Source organism: Meles meles, chromosome 7 (assembly GCF_922984935.1).
Source record: "Meles meles chromosome 7, mMelMel3.1 paternal haplotype, whole genome shotgun sequence".
Taxonomy (NCBI): domain Eukaryota; kingdom Metazoa; phylum Chordata; class Mammalia; order Carnivora; family Mustelidae; genus Meles; species Meles meles.
The window spans coordinates 107,242,585-107,270,324 of NC_060072.1; the positions used below are offsets into that span (position 1 = coordinate 107,242,585).

General features: G+C 38.4%; 1 protein-coding gene across 2 annotated transcripts; it reads right to left on the reverse strand.

The window, feature by feature from the left end:
• RAD51AP1 (RAD51 associated protein 1) lies at nt 1-27,573 on the reverse strand. Of its 2 annotated transcripts, none has more exons than XM_046012677.1 (9): nt 27,469-27,573; nt 24,413-24,462; nt 20,770-20,911; nt 17,841-17,950; nt 16,395-16,481; nt 15,750-15,899; nt 7,576-7,740; nt 3,774-3,923; nt 1-1,128 (listed from the first exon to the last, which is right to left on the reverse strand). In XM_046012677.1, exons 1-9 carry the CDS (start codon nt 27,483-27,485, stop codon nt 992-994), a joined length of 1,008 nt encoding a protein of 335 aa, XP_045868633.1. In that variant the 5' UTR covers nt 27,486-27,573; the 3' UTR covers nt 1-991. The 2 variants fall into 2 exon arrangements, with proteins under 2 accessions (XP_045868633.1, XP_045868632.1); XM_046012676.1 differs by having other exon boundaries at nt 2-1,128; nt 3,774-3,926.
• Nucleotides 27,574-27,740: the final 167 nt, after the last annotated feature.

Below are 27,740 nucleotides of genomic sequence, written 5' to 3' on the forward strand. Positions count from 1 at the left end.
TCTCTGTCAAATAAATAAAATATTAAAAAAAAAAATTCTCACCATAAAATGTAAAATATCTATAACTATTTTTATTTATAACAAATTCACATCTCAGCTTCCTGAAGAGTTGTATCATCTATCATATAGATGTATCATAATAGGGATGACTAATTACTTGGCCACCCTCTAAAGCACTGGCTTAACATGTAGTGATGATTCTAAGAAACAGTTCCCCCCACCTTATAGTTACAACAAAGATTTAACTCTTTTTTTGCACAAAACATTAATTTAATTGTGAAATGTAGGCAATCAGAGATAGATGGATATAACAGTATCAAGGAAAAGAGCACACCGAGACTCTTCCACTTTTATTACAGGTTTTGACAATGAGAGCTTCATAAAATCTCATGAAATTCTATTGGCTATACAATAAACATCTACTTCTGAGTAAGAGACATATGCCATATTACAGCAATCATTTTAATATGTAAAATAATTCTGATTCTTACTATAAAAATATTGGCTAAAATATGAAAAATCTTTGCAGTAAAACTGATCATGTAACTTAAGATTTCAGAAATGTCTCCTGGGAAAAATGGGAATGTTTCTGTTCGCCAGATAAATTCTCAACAGTGAAACTTAAGGTGCCATAAATTAGAAAAAGCTAGAAAGCAAAATCATCTTACTAGAAAAGAGCAGTATGCAACATGGACTTCCTCCTTGTCAAATGGACAACCATGTAATGGCAACGACTTATTATATATACAGGAAAAAGAGAATACATTCTTCAGGAGGAAATGACACCACAAGATAATTCTTATAAGCAATCCTCTTCTTGAAGTCTTGAACAGCTTCAGAGAACATCTTCACAAAATAGGCAGAGGCAATTCACATGACATTAAAGGATTCCTTTATATTGTGACACTCCCCTTAAACAGAAACACAATTCAAATAGAAACACATTGTAAAACTCTGATTCTCTTAATCAAACATTCGTTTACTGCCACACTCAGCTATGAGCAGCATTTGGATGCAAAGGTTTAACTCGTGCCAATCTGGACAAGCCAAGGCGGAGACTCTGATTTGGAGACTTAACAGACACCCCTGCCAGTGGGTTCCTGTTGCTGTTGCTGCTTCCAGATGTCGCTGAAAGAAAACACATCACCGGATGCTCAGTATGTTTGCAATCTTTTAACAATGATCAACTTATAAAACAGAAGATGCAAAAAAAAAAAAAAAATAGTGCCACCTGACATTATTCTCTTGTAGTTTTCTGGCCACATCCCTGCCTGCTCTTAATTATTTTGCAGGCTTATAAACTTGAAGTTACTATGGTATACAAGTTCTATCAAGTTATAAAGAAGATCAAAAGAATGAACAGTATTAAAGGGTAGAAAGAATTCAGTACTGCCTATTTTCAAACATGCTCAGAAAGCAAGATGATGGTACCAAAACTTTAAGCACAAACTGAAACAGGTAGTTGGGAGCAACTAACCTTGGTTATAAAGGAATGAAGAAATGCATGAAGTTATAATTTCTAAAGTAGCAGAAAAATCCAATGCATTTTCGAAAATGCTGCAATTCTTACAAATACTCCTTGAATCTATTTTTTCAAATATTAAATTATTGTAAACATGATGAATATTCTTTTTATTTATACTAGTTCATTTAAGTGACATCAGTTGGTACTTGTCCTTCTCTGACTGGGGATGGGAGTAGATGGGTGAAATAGATAAGGGGGATAAAGGGTTCACAGATACAAACTTCCAGTTATGAAATAAATAAGTCATGGAGATGAAAAGTCCGGCATAGGGAATATAGTAAATATTAGTATAAGAAGTAATTAAGAGATATTAAGTAATCATGCAGTCTCAGACTGCAATCTTTTTTTATAACGCTTTTTATTTAATATTTCAAGTTTTTATTTAAATTCTGGTAACATATAATGTAATATTAGTCTCAGGAGTAGAATTGAGGGATTCATCACTTACATGTAACACCCAGTGCTCCTCACAACAAATGCCCTCCTTAATGCCCATCACCTATTACCCCATCCCCCCACCCAGCTCCCCTCCAGCAACCTGCAGTTTGTTCTCTATAGTTTAGAGTCTCTTACGGGAGAAATCAGAGTGGGAGAAGAACCATGAGAGACTATGGACTCTGGGAAACAAACTGAGGGTTTTAAAGGGTTTTAAAGGGGAGGGGTGGGAGGATGGGTGAGTCCAGTGATGGGTACTAAGGAGGGCACAGATTGCATGGAGCACCGGATATTATTCGCAAACAATGAATCATGGGACACTACAGCAAAAGCTAATGATGGGGGCGCCTGGGTGGCTCAGTGGGTTAAAGCCTCTGCCTTCGGCTCAGGTCATGATCCCAGGGCCCTGGGATCAAGCCCCATGTCAGGCTCTCTGCTCAGCAGGGAGCCTGCTTCCCTTCCTCTCTGCCTGACTCTGCCTATTTGTGATCTCCATCTGTCAAATAAATAAATAAAAATCTTTATTTAAAAAAAAGCTAATGATGTACTGTATGGTGACTAATATAACACAATTTAAAAAAGAAAAGAAAAAATAAATAAATTTAAAAAGAGTCTCTAATGGTTTGCCTTCCTCTCTTTTTTTCCTCTTCCCCTATGTTCTTCTGTTGTTTCTTAAATTCCACATATGAGTGAGATCATATGGTATTTGTCTTTGACTGATTTATTTTGCCAGCATAATACCCTCTAGTTCTCCATCTAAACAGCAAGATTTCATTCTTTTGGATGGTTGAGTAATATTCCATTTTATATATATATATATATATATATATATATATATATATATATATATACTACATCTTCTTCGTTCATCAGTTGATGGGTATCTGGGCTCTTTTTGTAATTTGGCTGTTGTTGATAATGCTGCTATAAACATGAGGCAGCAATACAAAAATACTGACTCAGACTGAAATCCGTCTATTAATACCTAGTCATCAAGGGGTGACCACTGTGGACCAATCAAGAAATATAAGTGAAAAGATATGAGTAGATTTGGACTGACTTAGAGAAGGAGAGGGGAAAATGAGGATAGACGTAAGACAGGGAGGAAAGTGGACACAGACAGGCTCTTGCAGAAGATGACACACACTGTGTTTAAGGAAGAAAAACGGTATCAGTTTCCTTGGACTAGAGGGTGCATATGGTTGGGTGAGAGAAAGTGGATATAGGACTACTTAGGAAGCCACAGGTAGATTGGGCATAAATTGGACAGGGCCTGGACTAGGTTTTTGGTAATGTCAAGATAAGTGAAGGTCAAAGAATTCTTGAAGAATCAGTGAGACCTGGCTATAGAGCAAAAAAAAAAACCAAAGAGAAGTCAAGTCTGCAAGGGCATTTGTTAAATGCTGGAAGACCGTGTACAGGTCTTGAGGCTTCAGTCAGACTGTGACTAGTGGGTCTTGAGCAAAAAGATTTGTTACCAAAAATAAATATGAAGAATGTTAAATGTTAACACTCTTTGACACTGTAAATCCACCACTAAGAATTTGTCCTAAGAAAATAATCAAGGATATGCCCACAGATTTCTAAAAATAAGGATGTTTGTGCTTATTACAACCTTATTTATGGCGTTGAGAAAATAATAAACAATCTGGATGCTCAGTATAAGGGAATGACATATGATGAATAAATGCAATTAAAAACCTTGATTTTTGAAAAATATGTAACGATATGGCGTGACACTTAAAACTAGGGGGAAAAATCAGCTAGTGATAATTTTCTAAGCCCCTGCCCTTGATCAAGAAATATGCCATACCTGGTGGGACCCACTTAGGTTTTCTGCTTTCAGCTGAAGGGCTGCGTATTTGTAATGGTTTCCTAGTGGCCTCTGAAGAAAGAGAAACCTTTTTTGGTGAAGGCTGAGATTCTGATTTCACAGCATCTGGAGCAGAGTCTCTTGAAGTCACTTCTTAAAAAAATAAAATAAAATAAAATAAAATATATACATATATATACGTATATATGGAACGAGAGAGAGAGAGTAATGAGCACTGGGTGTTATGTACAACTGAAGAATCACTGAACTCTTCCTTCAAAACCAATAATATACTCTGTGTTAATTAACTGAATTTAAATAAAATAAAATTTAAAAAATATATACATAGAAAAAGTTTTTCACAGAGGAAGATTAAATCTAGCATATAGGTATAAAAATTATAAAGTTACATAATCTTATAAAAATTAAAAAGGCAATATCATAAATTTGGAAAACCCTTATTATACACAAACATTCATTGGGAGCCTAAGAATAGCCATCTCTTATGAGCATTTGTAGGCGAGGCAGTATGGTACCCACACCACATACATTACTTTTAACTCTCTGAGCAACTCTGAAACAGATATTCCTATTCTCACTATCAGATAAGGGACAGAGCCTAAGCAATCCACCTGTAGTCTGGTAGCTGATTAAGTACCTGAGCCAGGATTAGGAACAAGGTCCACCTCCCAAGTCTATACCTACAGCCAGGACATAACAATGTCTCATCAAAGAACGTGTCAATAAGACGATATATTAGGCTCTAAGGTTACAGAGAGTATTGCTCAGGGATCTAAGTTCCCAAGGAACTTAGGCTCTAATGGAGTTCAGTCACTAGACTCTAGTAAGAAGGGGAAAAAAAGCAATGAGATGTGTATCGCGCAGTGTGATGAGACAGAAGACGACTCTAGAGGTATGCACAGTAGGAGGGAACCTACGATCTGTGTATATATGTGCCTAGGTTTAACAGGTCACAGGGAGGTTGTCTGAGGATAGTATGAGCCAGATCAAGGCTGCAAAGTAAAGAGAGAGTAAAGTTTTCTAGGCAGAGGGAGAATGCACCCAGGTCTAGGAGCAGAGCTGCCAGTTCAGGATGGCTAGAGCAGGAAGGTCAAGGATAGGAAGATGGGAGACGGACGGGGTGCACATCACTGATGCAGAGTTTTGCACACCAGGGAAGGAGTCTGGTTAGTCATAATTAGGTACTGATTTTTCTCAGGAAAACCTGGGTTCTGACTACATCTCTCTGATGGTAGGGTAAGACAAGCAGACCACTTAAGTCTCTTAAGGTACTCTAGGGGAGAGGTGATAAGGGCCTGAACCAGGGGTGAATGGAGGAAAGAACAACAGATTAGAGATCTTCTAGGAATTAGATGGGGGCAGGCAGTGATGGAAACAAAGAAATAATCATGACTTGCAAGTTCCTGTCACGGGCACCGCCTGATGGTGTCATTTACCCAGAGAATAAGCACAAGAATGGGACTAGGTTTTGGGTTTTTTTTGGAGGGATGTGCTGGAAATGAAGGGAGGAGGAGAGGTGAAATATAAATTCACTTTTAGATAATACTTACTGTGACATGATTTAAGGGATATCTAAATGCATATGAATACGTAAATTTTCATTATATACTTCTTCTTAATGTTAACATCTAGTCCCTAGATCAGCACTGTCCAACAGAAGATTTTCTGCTACAATGGAAATTCTGTGTTGTCCATGTGATAACCACTAGGCACGTGTTGTTATTAAGCACTTGAAATAAATGTGGTTAGCAGATCCACGGAAGTGACTTTCAAAGTTTATTTAACTTTAATTAAGTCTAATATAGCTGCATGTGGTCAGTGGCTATCATATTGGACAGCACAGCTCTCGAGATTTTCTCGAGAAAATCGGGAAAAACTGTAGCATGTGCCTGAATAAAGACTCTCAAGAGTTACTCAATGCTTTATTAGTGGGGCCAGAAATATAATCCTTCTTTGCTAATTCTTAACCCCATTATTTAGCAGGTAAATTTTACTTCTAATATTACATATCAAACTTCCCTGTGAAGCAACATGCTTCAAGGTATATAGAAGACTTGAAATGGTAAATTCCAATGTGGAAACTGACATTTTATTCTGAGCTTTTCGTGTGTCTTAGTGAGGAAGCATAAACAAACATCCAAAGGAAATATAAAATATGTTCATGTTGTTAATGACTTTTTCATATCTATTTGTGGCTGGCAGAAGAATGGCCCCAAAGATGTCCATATTGCAAATGCCAGGGCACAGCAAAGGGGCTTAGCAGATGGCACTGATTTAAGGATCTTGAGATGGGGAGTTTGTCTTGAATTATCTGATGGCCCAAAGTACTCACAATGTCCTTGTAAGTGAAAGTGAAAAGCAGGAGAAAGACAGAGAGAATCAGTGATGTGATGTGAGAAAGTCCCTGCCTTTGCTGGTTTGAAGGTGGAAGTGGAACATCAGTCAAAGAACGCAGGTGGCCTCTAGATGCTACAAAAGGCAGGAAAAGGAAAATTTCCCCCCAGAGCCTCCACAAAGGAACATAGTCCTGCCTATAGCTTGATCTTAGTGCAGTGAGAACCACTCTGAACTTGTGGCCTACAGAATTACAAGATAATAAATTTGTGGTTTTAAGCCACTATGTTTGTGGTAATTTGTTATGGCAGCACTCAGAAACTAATACGCTGCTTTCTCTCTAAAACCCTCTGTGCCTAAATCTAATTTCTCAAAACCAGATGACTTTGTCAGTTTAAAAAGACACTAACTGGGCTGCCTGGGTGGCTCAGTTGGTTAAGCATCTGCCTTTGGCTCAGGTTATGATCTCAGGGTCTTGGGATCGAGCTCCCTACTGGGCTCCCTGCTCAGCAGGGAGTCTGCTTCTCCCTCTCCCTCTGGCCCCCAGCTCGTGCTCTCTCTCAAATAAATAAAATCTTTAAAAAAATAAGAAGACACTAATTAGAACCTCATTAATTCAAAATAGAGTGGAGGGAGGAATATGCCTCAGTCAGTATTTAGCTGTCATTTCTTATGACACCATGCTATTTTAGTGAAAGCAGCTTCCACGACTAATAGGGGGAGTCCAAATAATGGAAATTTTAGTTTCAAAGAACTAAGACATAAAAATATATATCAATAAGGAAAGAAATATCAGATTAATGTACATTATATTATACAATAATCTATCATATATTATGAATTCAAGAATATCCTGTCTTCTTTTACATAAGAAACAGATATTCCATACTCAAGTTGTCATAAATTCCAAGTCTTATTATAAAAATGGTTTCTAATGTAATTTGTTTTGAAAAACCAAAGAAGCCCTAAACATGTGGCAAAAGGGTTCTCAAATCAAAGACTAAGGTAAGCATGAAAGCAAGAAATGAGAATCATGCAAACTTCCCTGTTCATTGTCTGCAAAAAATATGGTCCAATGGCTAGAGCTTCAGCTCTAAATGGATAAAACTGGGTGCAAATTCCAGCTCCTCAAAAAATTACTTGTAAGAATTTCAACAAGTTATTGAACATGAGCCTCAGTTTTCTCACCGTAAAATGCAGGTAACCCTAGCTGTCTCGGAGGGTGGTCGTCAGCGCCACAGGAGGGGAATTCTAGTAAGAGCTCCATAGGTAATAGGGCTTAGAACTCTCGTCTGCTTTTCTCCCCCGCCCCCTTCCTCTTATGTACCTTAGCTAGAAGTGAACACTGGCAAAAATTTAAGAAGAAAAAAGGCAGAGAGAAGAAAAACACGTTAAATAAACCAAACATATTTCTTTTATAAAATTAAGTGTTTTGGACTAAGCTTACCCAAAGTATCACATCTGGATTTAGGCTTCTTCTCCTCCTTCTCAACTGGGGATTTTACCTTCACTTCTTTCTTTTTAATTTCTTTTGCTTTATTTTTTCCCATGGTGAAGTCTTCATCATCGTCTTCACTCTCACTAAAATCAGAGTCATCCTCAGAATCTTCACCTAAAACAGAGGATTACATACTGATCTTTGTTCTAAAAAGTGAGGCTTCCATGTGTACCTGAAACTAATGTAACATTGTATGTCAATTTCTTTCCATTTTAAAACAAAGTGAGGTTTCTATTGCCTTGACTTTACCGCCTTTGCACTAAATTCTTGGGCAGCTCGCACTCTGCTGTGCCATGGTAGGACTGAGAGCGTGGTTGCCTGGGTTGGAATCCTGGCCCCTCTGCTTACACGTTGTGTGGCCTCAGATAGTCTGCTCACTTCACTGGGCTGAGGTTTCCTATGTATAAAATGAGGACCATCATAAAGCCTACATCAGAGGGTTGTTGTGCAGATTAAATGAGTTAATACAGGTAGAGTGTTTAGAATAGCATCTGGCAAACAACAAGGAAAACAGAACTCTTTATTCTTACTATTATCATTATAATTTTCCATCAGTAATATTTACTTTCAATTTTTCCAATTTAACTTAGTAACTTCAGAAGAATGGTAGGGCATAATATTAGCAACTCCTTAAAAACAAGGACCTTGATGGTAATAATAACAGTATACTTTTTTAAATCACATAAACGTCAACATTCTAGAATAAAAACCCATTGGGAACCGAGAAGAGACTAAACATACCACAACATCTTAACTGATAATCCTATGTATGATTTCATTTGGGACACACCTCTCATTTCCCACAAGCTCTTCTCCGTATTACATGGGATGATACAAGCCAGTGAGGTGATAGGTTAACTAGCTACAGCTGCTCTGGAAATCAACATTTTTCACAGAGCTGGAACAAATAATCCTAAAATTTGTATGGAACCAGTAAAGACCTCGAAGAGCCAAAGGAATGTTGAAAAAGAAAACCAAAGTTGGCGGCATCACAATTCCAGACTTAGAGCTAATAAAGCTCTATTACAAAGCTGTAATCATCAAGACAGTATGGTACTGGCACAAAAACAGACACACAGATCAATGGAACAGAATAGAGAGCCCAGAAATGGACCCTCAACTCTATGGTCAACTAATCTTCAACAAAGCAGGAAAGAATGTCCAATGGAAAAAGACAGTCTCTTCAACAAATAGTGGTGGGAAAATTGGGCAACCACATGCAGAGGAATAAAACTGGACCATTTTCCTACATCACATACAAAATTAAACTCAAAATGGATGAAAGACCTAAATGTGAGACAGGAATCCATCAAAATCCTAGAAGAAAAGACAGGCAGCAACCTCTGTGACCTTGGCTGCAGTAACTTCTTGCTAGACATGTCTCCTAAGGCAAGAGGAACAAAAACAAAAATGAACTATGGGGGCTTCATCAAGATAAAAAGCTTCTGCACAACAAAGGAAATAGTCGACAAAACCAAAAGACAACCTACAGAACAGAAGATATTTGCAAATATCTTATCAGATAAAAGGCAGTATCCAAGATCTATAAAGAACTTTATTAAACTCGACACCCAAAAAACAAATAATCCAGTCAAGAAATGGGCAAAAGACATGAACAGACATTTCTCCAAAGAAGACATACAAATGGCTATCAAACACATGAAAAAATGCTTACCATCACTCATCATCAAGGAAATACAAATCAAAACCACAATGATACCATAGCCTTCTTAGCGCAGTGGGCAGCACGTCAGTCTCAAAACCACAATGATACCACCTCATGCCAGTCAGAATGGTTAAAATTAACAACTCAGGAAACAGATGTTGGCAAGGGCACAGAGAAAGGGGAACCCTCTTATACTGCTGGTGGGAATGCAGGCTGGTTAGCCACTTTGGTTCTTCTAGAAGCTAAAAACAGAGCTACCCTATGACCCAGCATTGCACTATTAGGTGTTCACTCAAAGGATACAAACATAGTGATCTGAAGGGGCACCCTTATCTCAATGTTTATGGCAGCAATGTCCACAATAGCCAAACTACAGAAGGAGCCCAGATGTCCATCGACAGAGGAATTACTCAGCCATCAAAAAATGAAATCTTGCCATTTGCAATGACATGGATGGAACTAGAGGGTATTTGCTAAGCCAAATAAGTCCATCAGAGAAAGACAATTATCATATGATCTTACTCATATGTGGAACTTATGAAACAAAACAGAGGATCATGGGGAAGGGAGGGAAAAATAAAATAAGACAAAATCAGAGAGGGAGAAAAACCATGAGAGACTCTTAACTCTAAGAAAAAACTGAGGGCTGCTGGAGGGGAAGGGGATTGAAGGGATGGGGTATCTGGGTGATGGACATTAAGGAGGGCACATGATGTAATGAGCACTGAAACTAATAATACAGGATATGTTAATTAATTGAATTTAAATAAAATTAAATTAAAAAGAAAAAAGAACATCTGATAGTTAAGCAATGATTCTTCTGTTTTTGGGAAGGCCAGGGGAGGGGAGTCAGAAAATCATGTCTTATAAGTAATAAATTCTGAATACTAAGTGTAAGTAAGTAGTAGTACTATATTTATAAAAACTTCCTTACATTTTCTATATTATAAAGCAGTACATACTTATTGCAGGAAATATAGAGCACACCAAAGAAACATCAAGGCAAGGGGTGCCTGAGTGGCTCAGTCGTTAAGCGTCTGTCTTCGGCTTAGGTCATGATCCTGGGGTCCTGGGATCGAGCTCCACCTTGGGCTCCCCACTTGCTGGTCTGCTTCTCCCTCTCCCACTCCCCCTGCTTGTGTTCTGTCTCTAGCTAAGTCTCTCCCTGTCAAATAAATAAATAAATCTTTAAAAATAAATAAATAAATAAATATCAAGGCAAAAGAAAATCCACTCCTAACCTTGCCACTCAAAAATAACCACTGGTATGCTCAGCGTATATAATACTTACCTATCTGTAGGAAATAATATTTTATATAAAAAATAATTTACATAAACATTCCCAAGCATATATAGCAATAGACAATAATAAAGTACGGCTCAGACTCAATATTCATCAATACTTTCCTACATTTGTTTCATCTCTCTCTTGTCTTCTCTTCCCCTCCCTGCTCAGAGTATGTTAAAATAAATCCGAGACATCAGGTCATTACATTCCAAGATACTTTAGAATATGTCTCTGAAAAAAAAAATTTTTTTTTAACACAACAATGTCATTATCTGACCTTACAGTATTAACAATAGTTTCTTGGTCTACCCAGAAACTACCTTTCAATATTAGAAACTACCCAGAAACTACCCAGTCAATATTAATCACTTTTAAATAGAGCAGTATCCCTTCCCTTTTCACCCCAATGCCTCTGAGTTGCTGAACTAACCAGGTCAGATGTCCTATAGAACTTCCAACATTCTGGATTTGTCTGTTTTCTTCCTCATGGTGTCATTTAGCTTACTCTGTGAGTTGGAATTGTCTCAAGGCTCAATTAGAATGAGGCTCACCTTATTGTTTTTTCCTAAGTGATCACTTCATAAGTGATGCTCTGTACTCCACACATTGTATCAGTTCACAAAGCACATAACATCTGTCCTACTCTTAGTTGGCTCAGCTGCCCAAATTCTCATTGTGAAGGTCCTCATCAGCCCTCCATTGATGGTCTTTGCCTAAATTAACATCTTTATGATCTTCAAATTGTGATTTCCTTATTCTATCTGTCTTTCCGCACAAATAAAAACTTAAAAACAAGTATGAGAGTAATCAACCCACATACTCACATAATGATTACTGGCTTATATAGAAATAGCCATATAATGCCAGCAGACCACATGGAGGCTGCTAGAAATAGTACTTTGGGGCGCCTGGGTAGCTTAGTGGGTTAAGCGGCTGCCTTCGGCTCAGGTCATGATCTCAGGGTCCTGGGATCGAGTCCTGGATCAGGCTCTCTGCTCAGCAGAGAGCCTGCTTCTCTCTCTCTCTCTCTCTCTGCCTGCCTCTCTGCCTACTTGTGATCTCTGTCAAGTAAATAAATAAAATCTTGAAATAGTACTTTGTAAAATCAAATAATTATTTCTGGAGTTCCAAAAGGATCGAGGTGGGGAGGGCAAGTAGTAAAGTTTCTCCAAAATTTCAAAATACAGACTCTAGGAAGACAAAACTTCCTATGTATCCCACAGTTTTGGTAGTTCATGTACTCTTTTCTTGGCTTCAGAGGATAAATGGTAGGAGCTGGCTAAACTCTATCAAACTCTTCTAAAGATGGGGTCCAACTAATCATCATCAGGCAACAAAGAAAGTAGTTTAAATAATTTGGTGGTGGGAAGACGGAGCTCCCAGATTCCCAATTCATTAACATACCATATTGGCAAATCTGGAAGGCCCAAACAGTGGGGTTATGGAGTCTGTGAATCTTCGGATGTCCTTAAGAGAAGTCTTATGTTCTCTCCAATTTTCATCTTTCTTTCTCTACTGAAGGTCACAATGATCCTTTCTCATTTCATCTAGGGTGAGTCAGTGCAGGGGGAAAGTTCTGACATGTCCCCTAAAGAAAAGGCTCCCGCTTGAAAATAACTTCAGGTTGTCTGAAACAATGCCAGTTACACATTCAAGTGCACTAAGCAATCACTTCTGAGAGGACTGGAGAGTTGTCAGTCACCGCTGGCTTAGGGTGAAAGAAAATAAACTGATTGTACTGCTCCTCAAAGTACACTAAACATGAAGAGGAACAGGTTTATCTTTCAATTTTAAAGGTAAAGCAGGCTTGGCTGGGATAGCTTAAGGAAGCTTACACAGCCAGATGATAGGATAAGGCTTTTGCATCATCAGGTAGGGGACAGAAACAGTTAGAGAGACAGGAGAAAATTCTGTCTAAATCTTTGTTTGTATAACCATGGCACAGGCCGGCAGGCAGTTATCACCACAGCTAATGAGCCAGCAACCTCCAACAGAAGGACTATTTCTCAGGGTAGACCACAGGGCATTTTATAGGGAGAATAGCCGTAATTTTAGTTTGGTGGAAACCAAAATAATGTAACAGGGGGGAAAAACCAAACCAGCTCTCAAAGAGCTGGAGAAGTAGCAGTCATTTTAGTCCACAGATTATGCTAGATAGGGGATAATTCTTAGAACCTAAGAATGCATACTACTATATAAACACTTAGCATTATTTTTTCCCACTGTCCTAACCAGTCTCATATCTAAAGATTTGGACATCCCATTTATTGACAAGTCACTGTTATCACAACAGCTTCCTGTTGTGACTACTGTCCTAGTTATAATGATAATGGCCCTAATAATCGGATTTTACAATAAGATCACCATTTGACAACGACATTTCCCTCCAAACAGCTAACAGGTCTTGAATCCTTCCAAAGGAAGGGAGAATAATTTTCAGTTAGAAATATTTCTTGCAGTCCTCATATCCAGCATAACCCCAGAAGCACGTATTTCAGTAAATGTTTTCTTTCCTATTTTCGGAGTTTTCTATATCCTAAATCACCACTGACTATACAGAACTTGAAATTAAATCTACTCCTCTCTCAGAACTATGGCTCCTATTTCATCTCAAAAATACTTGTTTATGCAAAATTGAACAAGAAAAACAACCTGAAACCAAGCTAGTTACCTTTTGAAAATGATAATTTTCTTCTTTTAAAAAATTTTCTAGGGGCACATGAGTGGCTCAGTGGATTAAGCCTCTGCCTTCAGCTTGGGTCATGATCTCGGGGTCCTGGGATCGAGCCCCACATTGGGCTCTCTGCTCGGCGGGGAGCCTGCTTCCCCTTCTCTTTCTGCCTGCCTTTCTGCCTACTTGTGCTCTCTCTCTCTGTCAAATGGGTGAATAAAAATCTTAAAAAAAAAAAAGTTTTCTGTTTTTAAACAATTTTCTAATTGTGGTTAAAAAAAACCCATATTAACATAAAATTTACTATCTTAATCCTTTTAATGTGTAGAGTTCAGTAATGTTGAATGTATTCACATTATTGTGCAATACATCTCTGGAACTTTTTCATTTTGCAAAACCAAAACTGTACCCATTAAACAACTCCCATTCCTGCCTCTTCCCAATCTCTGCTAACCACCATTCTATTTTGTTTCTACGAATTCCACTATTTTAGATACCTCTTCTAAGGGGAATCACATGGTATTTGTCTTCTGTGACTGGCTTATTTCACTTAGCATAAAGTCCTTAAGGTCCATCCAAATTGTAGCACATGATAGGATTTCCTTCCTCTTCAAGGCTGAATACCCCACTGTACGTGAGACCACATGGTGTTTATCCATTAATCCGCTGATGGACATTGGGTTGCTTCCATCTCTTAGCGATCATGAAGAATGTTGCTATAAATCTGGGTGTGCAAAATTCTGAGACCCTGCTTTCAATTCTTTTGGGATACATACCCAGAAGTGAGATTGCTAGATCATATAATACTCATATTTTTAATTTCTTGAGGAACTGTCATACTGTTTCTCACAGCGGAAATCCCACTACAGGTGCACGAGGGTTCTGATTTCTTCACATCTTCACCAACTCTTGTTATTTTCTGGTTTTTGACATTCTAATGGGTGTGAGATGACAGCTCACTGTGATTTTGATTTGTATTTCCCTAATGATACCGATATTGGGCATCTTTTCACATGCTTTTTGGTCATTTGTGTATTATCTTTAGAGATTTTGACTACTTTTAAAGGCATAGAAGCAACTATAAAGTCACTATCCAAATTACAATTTCAATAAAAACTTATTTTTATAAAAGGATTTGAGAGATTATCTGAAATTCAAATGCAAATAACACAATATTTCTCTTTTTAAATCTCTATCATGCCTGAAACATAATCCATATAAACCCAGCCAACAAAGCAAGTGATTTCATTTCCACAGAGAAAGCAAACATTTGAACCATTTGTAAATAATTCAATAATCTGAACCATTATTAAAGACAAATTCATTTCACTGGCATGCTAAGTAGGCTTGCAATTCTTAACTTTAAAATTGTTTATGGGTTGTTCTGACAAATGTGCATCAGATAATGGCAACGACATTCTAGAAGTGCTATGATTATCACCCTGAAAAAGCACTTAAACTGACAGGGGTTATTTTTATCACTTGGGGCTTTTTCGTATTCAGTAACCTTAAGTTGGGAAGCATTCAGCCCGTGCTCTCCTATACTGTTTCTCCAGGGCGTTTTTTTACTGGCTCCTGCTTTCAGATGTTCCACTTATGCCTGTGTTTCTCCACTAGGACCCCGAGACCGCCTGCTTCGGTATGACCTGTGTCATGTAAGACGGCTCTACACTACCTTCCTCTTCTTCAGGGCTCTTCTATGATGACACTGGATACACTTGTACATTTCATTATTGTCTGTGTCCCCTCGCTTGAATTTAAACTCCTTAAGGGAGCTCTGGTTTTTGCTGTTGTTGTTCACTGCTATATTCCTAGCGTCCAGAATATGATGCACAGAACAGATACTCAAAGATTTCAGAATGCGGATGAACAAAATCATTTGTCAAGGGCATGTTAAAATCTGTCAAACTATATCACCTGACTTGGTAAAAATTTATGGATTTATTCATTTTAAGTTCTAATTAATATACCATGAAGTCCTGTCATGGTTACTATGCTTCTCATCTGCCCTAATTTCTGAATGAGTCTGAGGCCTGTCACAGTAAAATCCAGGTTTCGTCTCACTTCAACCCCAAAATGTCATGAATTTCCACTATGTACAGAAAAAAGTCTACACATCTCAGAAGTGGGCCTGAGACCCTCCACGATCTTGTGCCCACCTGCCCCTTTAGCCTCTTTGATAACATTCTCTCCAACAGGCTCACTGACTTCGTATATGGGTGCTTATCTATGCCACTGTTTATGCCTTTCTATCAGTCAGGAATGCCATTTTGCCTTTTTATTTGCCTAAATGCTTCTCATTTTTCAAGGCATGACTAAAAGGTCACCTTCACATAAAGCTTCCTCCCCAAATGGCAGAGCTGAATTTGACTGTCCTGTTTGTTCCTCAAGTTTGCACATTTCAAACATTTAGCACAGTGCTTTGCATACATTGATGGTCTCTAAGAACTTCTGACTGAATTTCCATAGGCTTAATTTTGAGGTAGGCTGTAACTCACCAGTTGCGGAGTCTGGTTCAGAGTCATTAGCACTGTCGCCATCGCTGCCTTCCAAAAGAATCTTCCTCTGCTGTACCACAGCTTTGGAAGCTGCTTTCCTTTTCCCTTGAGCACCGTGCAAATCGTCTTCCTCAGTAATCTTATCCAAATCTTCAGGAGAGGTGTAAAAACCAACGGGAAACTTTTTGTCACAGGTAATATTGAAAGAACTGCCAGGATAGACTTCTATCACATCTATTGTTTTTACGTGCCCCGCTCTGTCCCTCCGCTGCTTCTGAGAGATCACAGAGTCCGACCTGGGTCAATCCCAGTACATCAGTCTCCAGTTTAAGGATACGTGTGAGACTCAACTGAGGAGTCTTTCCCCCAAGAAATGGTAAAAACTGGAGCCCCTTTCTTCTGTGGTCAACAGCTATCGGCTAGAAGCCGGGGGTCATCATGGCCCTCCCCCAGGGAAGAAAAGGCAAATGGGTCTGCAGTAAGAGGGAAGAAAACTAAAACACAAAGCAATAAAGGAGAAGAGAAGAGAACCTTGACAAATTTAAATATCTTGGTTCTAGCTGCAGTGGCAGTGTTTAAATAAAAGTCAGAAAAATAGCAATGTTGATAGAAAAAGTAAATATTATTATTAATATCAAAACTTACCTAAATAATCACTGGCCACACTGCAATTGGAGATATGGGGAGACTTAGTCACTGTTCTGATTCTGCTGCTGCCACATTTTTCCGTGCCTAAAGACAAGGAAGAAGGAAAAAGATACAGATGCACCTTAACCAGCCAAGGAGCAGAAAGAGGAAAATTGGTGCTCCGATGTAAAAGTCCCCAGGTACAGAGAAATGATCGAAACTCAGAGCACAGTGATTTACCTTGGAAAGGTTAGTATATGGTTGGGAGTTTGGGCTCTGAAATCACACAGACTTAGACTTCTGTTTAAATTCAGGCTCTATCACTTATACTGGCTGTACAACCACAGGAAAGCTGCTTATCCTCTCTAAGACTTAATGTCATCATCTATAGCATGGAGATAAAAAAAAAAGTGTGTGGAATAATTGGATTTATTGTGGGTGATTAAACGCTGATCACATGTAAGAATTTTTTACTGTAGTGCCTAGCACATAGGAAACAGTCAATAAATAGCCATCATTTCCGCGTAGGCAGATACATGCTCTTACTAACAGAGCCTCTTCAATCATAGTAATAGCCTTAAAATGACCTAAAGTATTTCAAGAGGACTTTCAGTCATGATAATTAGTACTATTAAATCCCACTGCTATAAAGTGCATTCATCTATGAGAAGTGGTACTTCCAAGGAAATCCTGCTATGTATTCTACCCTCTCTTACAGAAGAGAGATGAATTTCATTTTCTCAATTTTTGGATATAAGAAAATTGTCTTTTTACATTTCTTCAATTTCCTGATTACCAAATGGCTCCCTAATTAACAGATTCTCAATAACTTCCAAATTGGAGGCAATAGTGATTTAAACATCCATACCCCTAAATAAGCTAATGAACTAAAAATATCCTCCAGCATAAGTTAAGCCAAACAACTTCATCCAAAAAGCATTTTAACAGTTTGACTATCTTTTCCAGGAATAATGATTTCTGCCTCTCCAGAATATCAATATTGCCATCTGCTGCACAGTTGCCAGAAAAATCGAAGGAGAAAAACCCAAAGAGATCCACAAGTCACACATCTCTTATGTCCACTGAGCTTGCTAACCAAACTAGTATCTTTAACCGTTGTAAGAAATAAAATCTGAACTTTGAGAGAAAACAGGCAGATTGTTAGGACTCCATAGACCAATTCATCGGATCAAGAGGTTAAACGTCCTCTGTAAACAAAAATGTAACTTGAACACCCAAGCTCATAGTCCGTGACCACAAGCTGACAGTGAGTGTTAAGCAGAGATGTATGTGTGCACACAGAGATTTACACATCAGAATACACAGCTGGATCTAACTGGGCCCTCTACAAACTGCTCCATTTGTTGTCCCAGGCATTAACATTTTATTCTTTCCTCTATGAAATGAGAAATGATGACAGAAACAATAAGGTTATAAAGATAAATAAATGGAAAATGAAGTTACTTTTATCTTGAGCCTCTTCTACATCAGTGGTGACTGCTGGAAGTTCCTTCACTGATAAAGCTAGCGCGACTTCTAAGTCTCGCTGGTAGAGCTTGTCATCTAAAGCCATCCTAAGGTGGACACACAAATAAAAATGAGTTTTTAAAAACATCGATCTCAACCAAACAGCAAAATCTGCGATTTTCCTGAATTACTATTTAAGAACTTCCAATCTCACAAAAATGTTTTTAAACAGTAATCATAATCATAATTAACTTTACTGACAACACTGCTAATATGTAGTAATGTCATATTACATCTAGCACAAGAGACTGAAAAGAGGAGCAGCAAGCGCCCTTGTAAGTACTGCTTACTTTCTGTGTAATGTCAGTCCTAACTACCCACTCCAAGCACCTACTCAACCTAGAATAAAGACTTGGCTCAAAAGTCCACTTAGAAATCTTCCTTGACCTCACTCACACCTCCTTTAGACAAGTATTATAGCTCTTATATTAAACTGGTTTTTTTAAAAGATTTTATTTATTTATTTGATAGAGAGATCACAAGTAGACAGAGAGGCAGGCAGAGAAAGAAGGGGAAGCAGGCTCCCCGCTGAGCAGAGAGCCCAATTCGGGGCTTAATCCCAGGACACTGAGATCGTGACCTGAGCTGAAGGCAGAGGCTTAACCCACTGAGCCACCCAGGCATCCGTTAAACTGGTTTTTAACATCTGTTCCTCCCAATCTCAGTTTTAACAACTATGTCACCAAGTACTTACTATGTATGAGGCAATCATTAGAAAGAATACTTTTAAGAATACTTAAGTATTAAAGTATTAATACTTTTAAGTACCTTCAAGTAGTCTGCAATTAATGAGGACGGTAGGGAAATAAGACACACTAATAATTATCTTATATATGCAGATTATTACATTATTATTATATCTCCTATTCAAGGTGGTTCAAAGTGCTATGGTATGTAAGAAAAGAACTCAAAAAAATTTTTTAAAAAGTTACATAAAAGATGAAATACTGAGATGTACCTTGAGGGATTTATTATTTTTTTAAAAACAAGTTTTATTGAGATACAACTCACATAGTATAAAACTCACCCTTTTAAAGTGTATATAATTCAGCAGTTTTTAGTACGTTCTGAGTTGAGAAACCATCACTGCTATCTAATTTCAGAGTATTTTCATCACCCCAAAAAGAAACCCTACATCCATTAGCAGTCACTCCCTGCTTAGCCCTCCCCAGCACCTGGCCACCACTAATCTACCTTCTCTTTCTACGGACTCTCCTATTCTAGACATTTCACATCAGTGGAATCATACATGTGACTTTTCATGGCTGGCTTCTTTTGCTCAGCATGTTTTCAAGGTTCATCCAAGTTGTAGCATATATCAGGACTTATTTTTATTGCTGAATGATATTCCATTGTATGCAGAGACCATATTTTATTATCCATTCACCAGCTGGTAGACATTTGGATTTCTTCCATTTTTTGGCTATTATGAATAATGCTGTGAACCTTCTTCATGTCCAAGTTTTTGTGTGGGTATGTATATGTTTTCATTCCTCCTGGGTATACCTTGACTGGGTTATAAAATAACTCTGTATTTAACATTTAGAGGAACTGCTATCTTTCCAATGTGGCTGCACCATTTTACATGCCCAGCAACAACATGTGAGAGTTCCAATTTCTCCACATCCTCTTTAACAGTGGTTTCCGTCTGTGTTTTTGATTATGGCCATCCCAATGCGTGTGAAATACTGTCTCACCACAGTTTTGATTTGCACTTCCCCAATGGCTAAGAATGTCAGGTATCTTTTATGTGCTTATTAGCCATTTGTAGAACTTCTTTGGAGAAATGTCTACTCAAATCCTTTGCCCATTTTGTAAATTGGCTTATTAATCTTTTTACTGTTGAGTTGTAGAAGTTCTATATATATTCTGAATATCAAATCCCCCATCAATTATATGACTGGAAAATATTCTCATCCATTTGTAAGTTATTTTTTTTCACTGTATTTAAAATGTAGTACAAGCAGCTCAAAAACAAAAATGAATTTAAAAAAAAGAAAAAAAGAAAAAGAACGTGGAGTAAATTTCTCTTTGTTTTTAATAAACTTTTCTCACACTTGCAGCAGTGAACCATATCATGCCCTACCTTCCATTTGTTAATACTCCCCTTCAGCCCCTCTCTTCTCCATTCTACAGGTTTGGGGCCTCTCGGGACTTGCTTCCATCATTCTCTCTTCTCTTTTAGTACTAACTAATGGAAATCCAGAATTCATCTACAAACTATAGGAACTTCTCAGTGCTGGACAACTCTCAACAATATAAAGACAAAATATCTTCTTTCTACAGAAAAATACATTGTTTAATTTTTATAAAATTATCCTTACAAATGTAATTTTTAACAAAGTAGCCTTATAAGACTTATAGGACTTTAGAGACAGGTACAGAGTCCTACCAAAGTAAGCTATAACTCCTAAACGTTGTAATTATGATTGTCTTAATACTTAAATGGGTATTTCTTTACATGTTTGTGAATTTCTAAGGCAGAAAGTCAGAAGGAATGAATGTTACATCCCTGTTCTCCTACACCCACTAAATAAAATAATATCTAGGACTCTGCTCAAGTAATAATTTATTTATTTTTTAAAGATTTTATTTATTTATTTGTCAGAGAGAGAGAGAGAGCACGCACAGGCAGGCAGAGTGGCATGCGGAGGCAGAAGGAGAGGCTGGCTCCCTGTCAAGCAAGGAGCCCGATGTGGGACTCGATCCCAGGACACTGGAATCATGACCGGAGCTGAAGGCAGTCACTTAACCGACTGAACCACCCAGGCGTCCTTTAAGTAATAATTTAAACCAAGAGCTCGCATCTGTCTTTCTCTTAAATGAACACATCTAATGTATATTTACTCTATGTCTTACCTCTCACCTTTTTTTAGGGGTTTTCTCTTGCAGTGGGATATCTTCTTTCTGGAGATTCTTCAGCTTAGGTTTCCTTGTTTCTAGTTTTAACTCCTTTGGTGTTGTTCTGGGTTTCTTATTTAAAGGCGCAGTTGCAGAAACAAAGTCATCTATTTATGTGTGAATCAAAAATAAAGGTCTATGAAATTGCTTTTCGTAAGTAAGAAATAAAAACATTTCTGAGCAGTTGAAATTCATCACAGGATGCATTCAAGTTTTAAGCATTAAGAAAATTGTTTAACTGCCACAACATAAAAAGTATTGTTGGTGTATTATTTACCTTTATTCTCACTCATGCTTTTCAACTGTTTTAGTAGCCTTTATTCTTAAATTACCAGTCTAGCAAAAACTGATACAGTTCCAGTGACAACATAAAATTGTTGCTATAGCTTTTACACTCATGCGTGACACACGTGTGCATAGCCTCTGACACACGTAGTCTTAATTGCAGCATTAGTATTAATACCTGTTGTTTCTTTCAAGTTTCCCCGAGTAGGACTATGATAACTTGTGGCTTGCCCCCCACCTCCACTATGTCTAGAACACAACTGGCAATTTATAAAAATCTACTGACCTAGTGATGACAGTAATAAAAAGCTACAAGTTAGAGTCTCTACTATTTTCTTCCAAGTCTTAGACACACTTATGTTTGAGCCCAAAGCAAAAAAACAGGTTCCTTCAAATCTCAGGATTACTAAAGCATTTGACACACAGAAAGCTCTTGTGGTCTGAGAAATACAAAACCTACTTCAAAGTATAATGTAATCTAACTAAATGTTTCTCACACTTTCTGACCAAAATTCCCTTAGTAGCAGAGACAAAAAAATACGTCAAAATCACATATAGAGTATAGCTTACTCCTAACCTTCCTTCCAGGTCTTTTTTTTTCTTCCAAGTTTTTATTTACACTCCTGTTAGTTAACATACAGTATAATATTAGTTTATTAGAATTTAGTGACTCAACACTTATAATCAACACCCAGCACTCACCACAAGTGGTGCCCTCCTTAATCCCCATCATCTATTTCCCCATCATCCACCCACCCCCACTGTGGTAACCATCAGTTTGTTCTCTATAGCTAAGAATGTATTTCTTGGTTTGACTCTCTTCCACACTGCCCCCTGCCATGTTCATCTGTTTTGTTTCTTAAATTCCACATATGAGTGAGATCATACAGTATTTGTCTTTCTCAGACTTATTCCACTTAGCGTCATACATTTTAGCTCTAGCCATGTCGTTGCATATTAGTAAGATTTCATTCTTCTTTATGGCTGAAAAATATATGACCCAGCAATTACTTTAGTAGGTATTTACCCAAAGGATACAAAAAAATACTAATTCAAAGAGATACATGCAGCCTCATGTTTATAGTAGCATTATTTTTTTAAATTTAATTTTAATTTTCAGTGTTCCATAATTCATTATTTATGCACCACACCTAGTGCTCCATGCAATACGTGCCCTCCTTAATACCCACCACCAGGCTCACCCAATCCCCCACACCCTCCCCTCCAAAACCCTCAGTTTGTTTCTCAGAGTACACAGTCTCTCATGGTTTGTCTCCCCCTCCGATTTCTCCCAACTCACTTCTCTCCATCTCCCAACGTCCTCCATGTTATTCCTTATGCTCCACAAGTAAGTAAAACTATATGATAATTGACTCTCTCTGCTTGACTGATTTCACTCAGCATAATCTCTTCCAGTCCCATCCATGCAAAAGCTGGGTATTCATCCTTTCTGATGGAGGCTTAATACTCCATAGTATATATGGACCATATCTTCTTTATCCATTTGTCTGTTGAAGGGCATCTTGATTCTTCCCACAGTTTAATGACTGTGGCCATTGCTGCTATGAACATTGGGGTACAGATGGCCCTTCTTTTCACTACATCTGTATCTTTGGGGTAAATACCCAGTAGTGCAATTCCAGGGTCATAGGGTAGCTCTATTTTTAATTTCTTAAGGAATCTCCACACTGTTTTCCAAAGTGGCAGCACCAATTTGCATTCCCACCAACAGAGTAAGAGGGATCCCCTTTCTCCACATCTTCTCCAACATTTGTTTTTATTGTCTCATTAATTCTGGCCATTCTAACTGTGTAAGGTGGTATCTCAATGTGGTTTTTATTGGATTCTCCCTGATAGCTAGTGATGATGAACATTTTTCATGTGTCTGTTAGCCATTTCTATGTCTTCTTTGGAGAAGTGTCTGTTCATGTCTTCTGCCCATTTTTTGACATGATTATCTGTTCTGTGTGCATTGAATTTGAGGAGTTCTTTATAGATCTTGGATATCAGCCCTTTGTCTGTAGTGTCATTTGCAAATATCTTCTCCCATTCTGTGGGTTGCCTCTTTCTTTTGTTGAGTGTTTCCTTTGCTGTGCAGAAGCTTTTGATCTTGATGAAGTCCCAAAAGTTCATTTTCACTTTTGTTTCCTTTGCTTTTGGAGACATGTCTTGAAAGAAGTTGCTGTGGCCGATGTTGAAGAGGTTACTGCCTATGTTCTCCTCTAGGATTTTGATAAGATTCCTGCCTCACGTTGAAGTCTTTTATCCGTTTTAAGTTTATCTTTGTGTATGGTTATAAGAGAATGGTCGAGTTTCATTCTTCTATACATAGCTGTCCAATTTTCCCAGCACCATTTATTGAAGAGACTGTCTTTTTTCCACTGGATATTTTTCCCTGCTTTGTCAAAGATTATTTGACCATAGAGTTGCAGGTCCATATCTGGGCTCTCTACTCTGTTCCACTAGTCTATGTGTCTTTTTTTGTGCCAGTACCATGCTTGGTGATCACAGCTTTGTAGTAAAGCTTGAAATCAGGCAATGTGATGCCCCCAGTTTTGTTTTTCTTTTTCAACATTTCCTTAGCAATTCGGGGTCTCTTCTGGTTCCATACAAATTTTAGGATTGTTTGTTCCAGCTCTATGAAAAATGCTGGTGGAATTTTGATCGGGATGGCATTGAAAGTATAGATTGCTCTAGGCAGTATGGACATTTTCACAATGTTTATTCTTCTGATCCATGAGCATGGAATGCTCTTCCATTTTTCCTGTCTTCTTCAATTTCTTTCATGAGTGTTTTGTAGTTTCTTGAGTAGAGATCCTTTATCTCTTTGGTTAGATTTATTCCAAGGTATCTTATGGTTCTCTGTAGCAGCATTATTTACAATAGCCAAATTATGGAAAGAGCCTGAATGTCCACTGACTGATGAATAGATAAAGAAGATGTGGTATATAAGACTTTGTTTACTGTACCATTAATGGGGATTTCACCTTATATTCTGTAACACATTTGTATTTTAATAGACAATGTGTTTCTTCTTAGGGAAAGGAACAAGAGGAGACAAACCCCACTATGAGAAACATGAATCTAGAATAGCTTAGATCTAAAAAGCCATCTCACCTGGTTCTGTTCATTTATCACTTACCTACATAATTCTTATCAGTGTAATTATCAGCATAATCACCCCAAATGCTTAGAAGATCATTTTTACAGCCCTAGCTCACATACACCTGGACAATATGTTCAGTGTCAGAGTTCTATGTTATATAAATTCCGAGAAAATAAATTTCCAAATTTTAAAAGCAAAAATATGAATCTCCACTTACCATCGCTGTCAGAATTCTCAAACTGTGAGTAATTGATTGGTTTCTTATGCCTATAACCAAGAGAGAAATTTACTTACACAAATAACAATTTCCCACCTCCAATCCTTAAAACCACTGAGTAAAGGAAAATGTGTTTTGATTCTCTTAAGAATACTTAAACTTGAAACACGAGTTGGATTTTACAGTTGGAACTTAGCATTAGCTGAAATAATTACAACTATACTTGATATATCTGATAAGGAAAAAATGTATTCAGATAACCATCAAAGTAAAAATAATCAGTATCATTAACACAATTTACATACTGTTTCAATTCCCGCCCTTAATTGCTGTGGGGCACTTATAAGTTCCTCTTACATGGATGCTTTAGTTTTATCTGTGCATTCTGTGTCTTTATTAGATTATAAACTTGATACTGAAAGCTACTGTCTCGCTTTTTTAAATCTCCCCACAATACTAAATAATGTTCTTTATGCACTGGACACTGAAACAATGGTGAGTGACTTTGTACCTGCCAACTGAAACAAAATCTTTCTACTACTTTAGAGACCCATTAGAAGAAAGTGATATTCAAGGTGAAAAAAAAAAATAAACTCACTTTCCTCCCCCTTCCCCTAGGCACTAAATAAAACAGTATTGTGGTTTCTTTTCTATCTTCTGCCAAATATCCAAGTGTGAATAACCTAGTAGGCCAGTTCTTTCAAACAAGATGGTGTTTTTTTGTTTTGTTTTTTTTTTCATTTTATTTATTTTTTCAGCGTAACAGTATTCATTCTTTTTGCACAACACCCAGTGCTCCATGCAAAACGTGCCCTCCCCATTACCCACCACCTGTTCCCCCAACCTCCCACCCCTGACCCTTCAAAACCCTCAGGTTGCCCCAACCTCCCACCCCTGACTCTTGAAAACCCTCAGGTTGTTTTTCAGAGTCCATAGTCTCTTATGGTTCGCCTCCCCTCCCCAATGTCCATAGCCCGCTCCCCCTCTCCCAATCCCACCTCCCCCCAGCAACCCCCAGTTTGTTTTGTGAGATTAAGAGTCATTTATGGTTTGTCTCCCTCCCAATCCCATACAAGATGGTGTTCTATGAAAAAAGAGGTCAGTTCAGCTTCCAACTCAATCTCACAAGTGCTTTCCCTGAAGACAATCACTGTAGAAGTAGTTTATGTGTACATATGTAACTGTGCCACTCTCCTACTCTTTGAAGTTAAAGAATTTGAAAGCTGAATAAAATACAAAAACCCCTTTAGAAACTCTGAAGACTGAATAATAGTAAAATATAATAAAACCTCTTAAAAAAGAAGTACGCTCAACAGTTGAGTTATAATATGAGAATTCTTACTGTTTCATCAAACACAGTCTTAAGTGAAACTGGCATTTTCTCTCTCTCTCTCTCTCTCTTTTTTTTTTACTCTGAGTGTGCAGGAGTAATGAATACAAAAATATTTGTGCAGTTTGGTGCCACTGTCTTAATTTGTGCTGAGGCTCCAGCAGTTATGCCACCATTGCAGTACAGATGACAGAACAATGAATAAAGCAAGCAATGTCTTGGGATTACTATGAAAAAAGTTTTGACCTCATGGACCTCCTTACAGCGGTTCAGAGAACCCTAGGGGTCTGTAGACAGTACTTTGACAACTGTTACTCCAGACAAGGGGATTATTTTGGTTTCTAGCTATTTGGGTGTTTAAATCCATTTCAGACTTCGTGAGCTCAAAACTGGAACTCCTGATCCCCCACACCCGAAGCTGTTCCCTTTCCTAGTCTTCCCTACCTTGGTTAGTACAAGGATCATCCATTCAAGTAGCTCAGGCCAAAAATACTGTGAAATCATCTTTGATTCTTTTTTCCTCTTACCTCTACATTCACTTCATCAACAAGTTCTGTCAGCAATATCTCCAAAATATATCCCAAATTTATCTGTCCCATTCCACGTCCACTGGTAACACCCTACTCCAAACCACTATCCAATGATATGATGGTTTCCCTGTCCCCATTCTGGTCACTCCATCTTCCATTCTTTCTCCACCAGGAGCCAGTGAATTTTATAAAGCCAAAATCAGATTTCCTTGTTCTACTTAAAACTCTCCATTAGCTTCCCATTCTGCATAGAATAAAATCTAAACTCCTTTCTAGAGCCTACTCTGGCCCCTACCTATTTCTCTGACCTCATCTACAATTCTCTCCACTGCTTGCTAATGCTATAGCTTTAGGGGCCTTCTTTCTGTCCCTAAACATGGTCAAGTTCAGGGCCTTGCCTCTTGTCCCCGCTACCTGGACTGTCCCACATTTTCACTGGCTAGCTCATTCTCATCATTCGTGTTTTGGATCATGTATTATCTCTGGAGAGAGGTGCATCCTAACTACACTATTTAAAATAAGTTTTTCCTGCTCACTCTCATCACTTTGCAGTATTGATTTGTGGCCCCCTAACCTTACCCCTTGACTGGAAGGTAACCTCCCACAATCAGTACAGTATACCAGTAACTCTCTGAATGAGTGGCTGACTATAGGCCTCCATAGCATTCCACTGTGGTTAAGAAGGGGAATAGTTTCAAACAGTATAAAGAAGATAACAGAGGATCTAGAGCCAGAAGATTTAGGTTTGAGTGCTACCCTGCCACTCAATACCTGTGTGACTTAGCTAAATTGTCCTTTATGCCTAGGAGTTTAAATCGATAAAAACGGGGATATCTAAACTGTTATATCAAAGAACTGTAGTGATGAAAAAACACGCAAGCAGGAGCTCGGTGAAACGTAAAGCGCTGTTCCAACGCTAACATAACCAGGGCTTATTTGAATGGGTGGGTAAAAGAATCCGCAATAGCTGCGAACGGAGGCAAAGAGAAGGAAAAAGTTAGCATGCTAGGATACTTCTGCGGATTGGGGGACTCTCAGTGGACACTGGACAGCTCCCCAGAAACCATCCATCCCACCCCACCGTCGCAACCCGCCGTCCTATTTGGCCCTTTCCCCTCAATCGTGTGTAGACGAGGTTGCCTACAGCGTCCTCCTGCTTTTTCTCCCCATCGCCGCCGCTGTCACTAACTATTCACCTCACAGGCCGCACCATGGTCCCCTCCAAGGCTGAAAATTCGCAGCTTTCAAGTTCTTGTTGGCAGCAGCGGCGGTTTCAATTCCCGCCCAAAACCAGACAGCGGGGCTCTCCACCCCCTGCCACCAGCCCTCCAATGACAACCAGCCATTCTTGCAACTGCACATGCGCTCTGAGAAGAGCCGATTGCTCATGTCTTTCCCAAGGCATTGCCCTTCCGCATCCGTTCCACCAAAGCCGAGTTTGTGCTTTGTCCTTGCACTTTCGCCACGA

Bases quoted from the DNA above. Each gene is read 5' to 3' on its own strand.
- RAD51AP1 (XM_046012676.1), bottom strand. The intron at 20,912-24,412 runs GTAAGTGGAGAT...ACACATAAATAG, and splicing joins TGAGAATTCTGACAGCGATG to ATGACTTTGTTTCTGCAACT. The intron at 16,482-17,840 runs GTAACTTCATTT...CCTTGTCTTTAG, and splicing joins AGAAGAGGCTCAAGATAAAA to GCACGGAAAAATGTGGCAGC.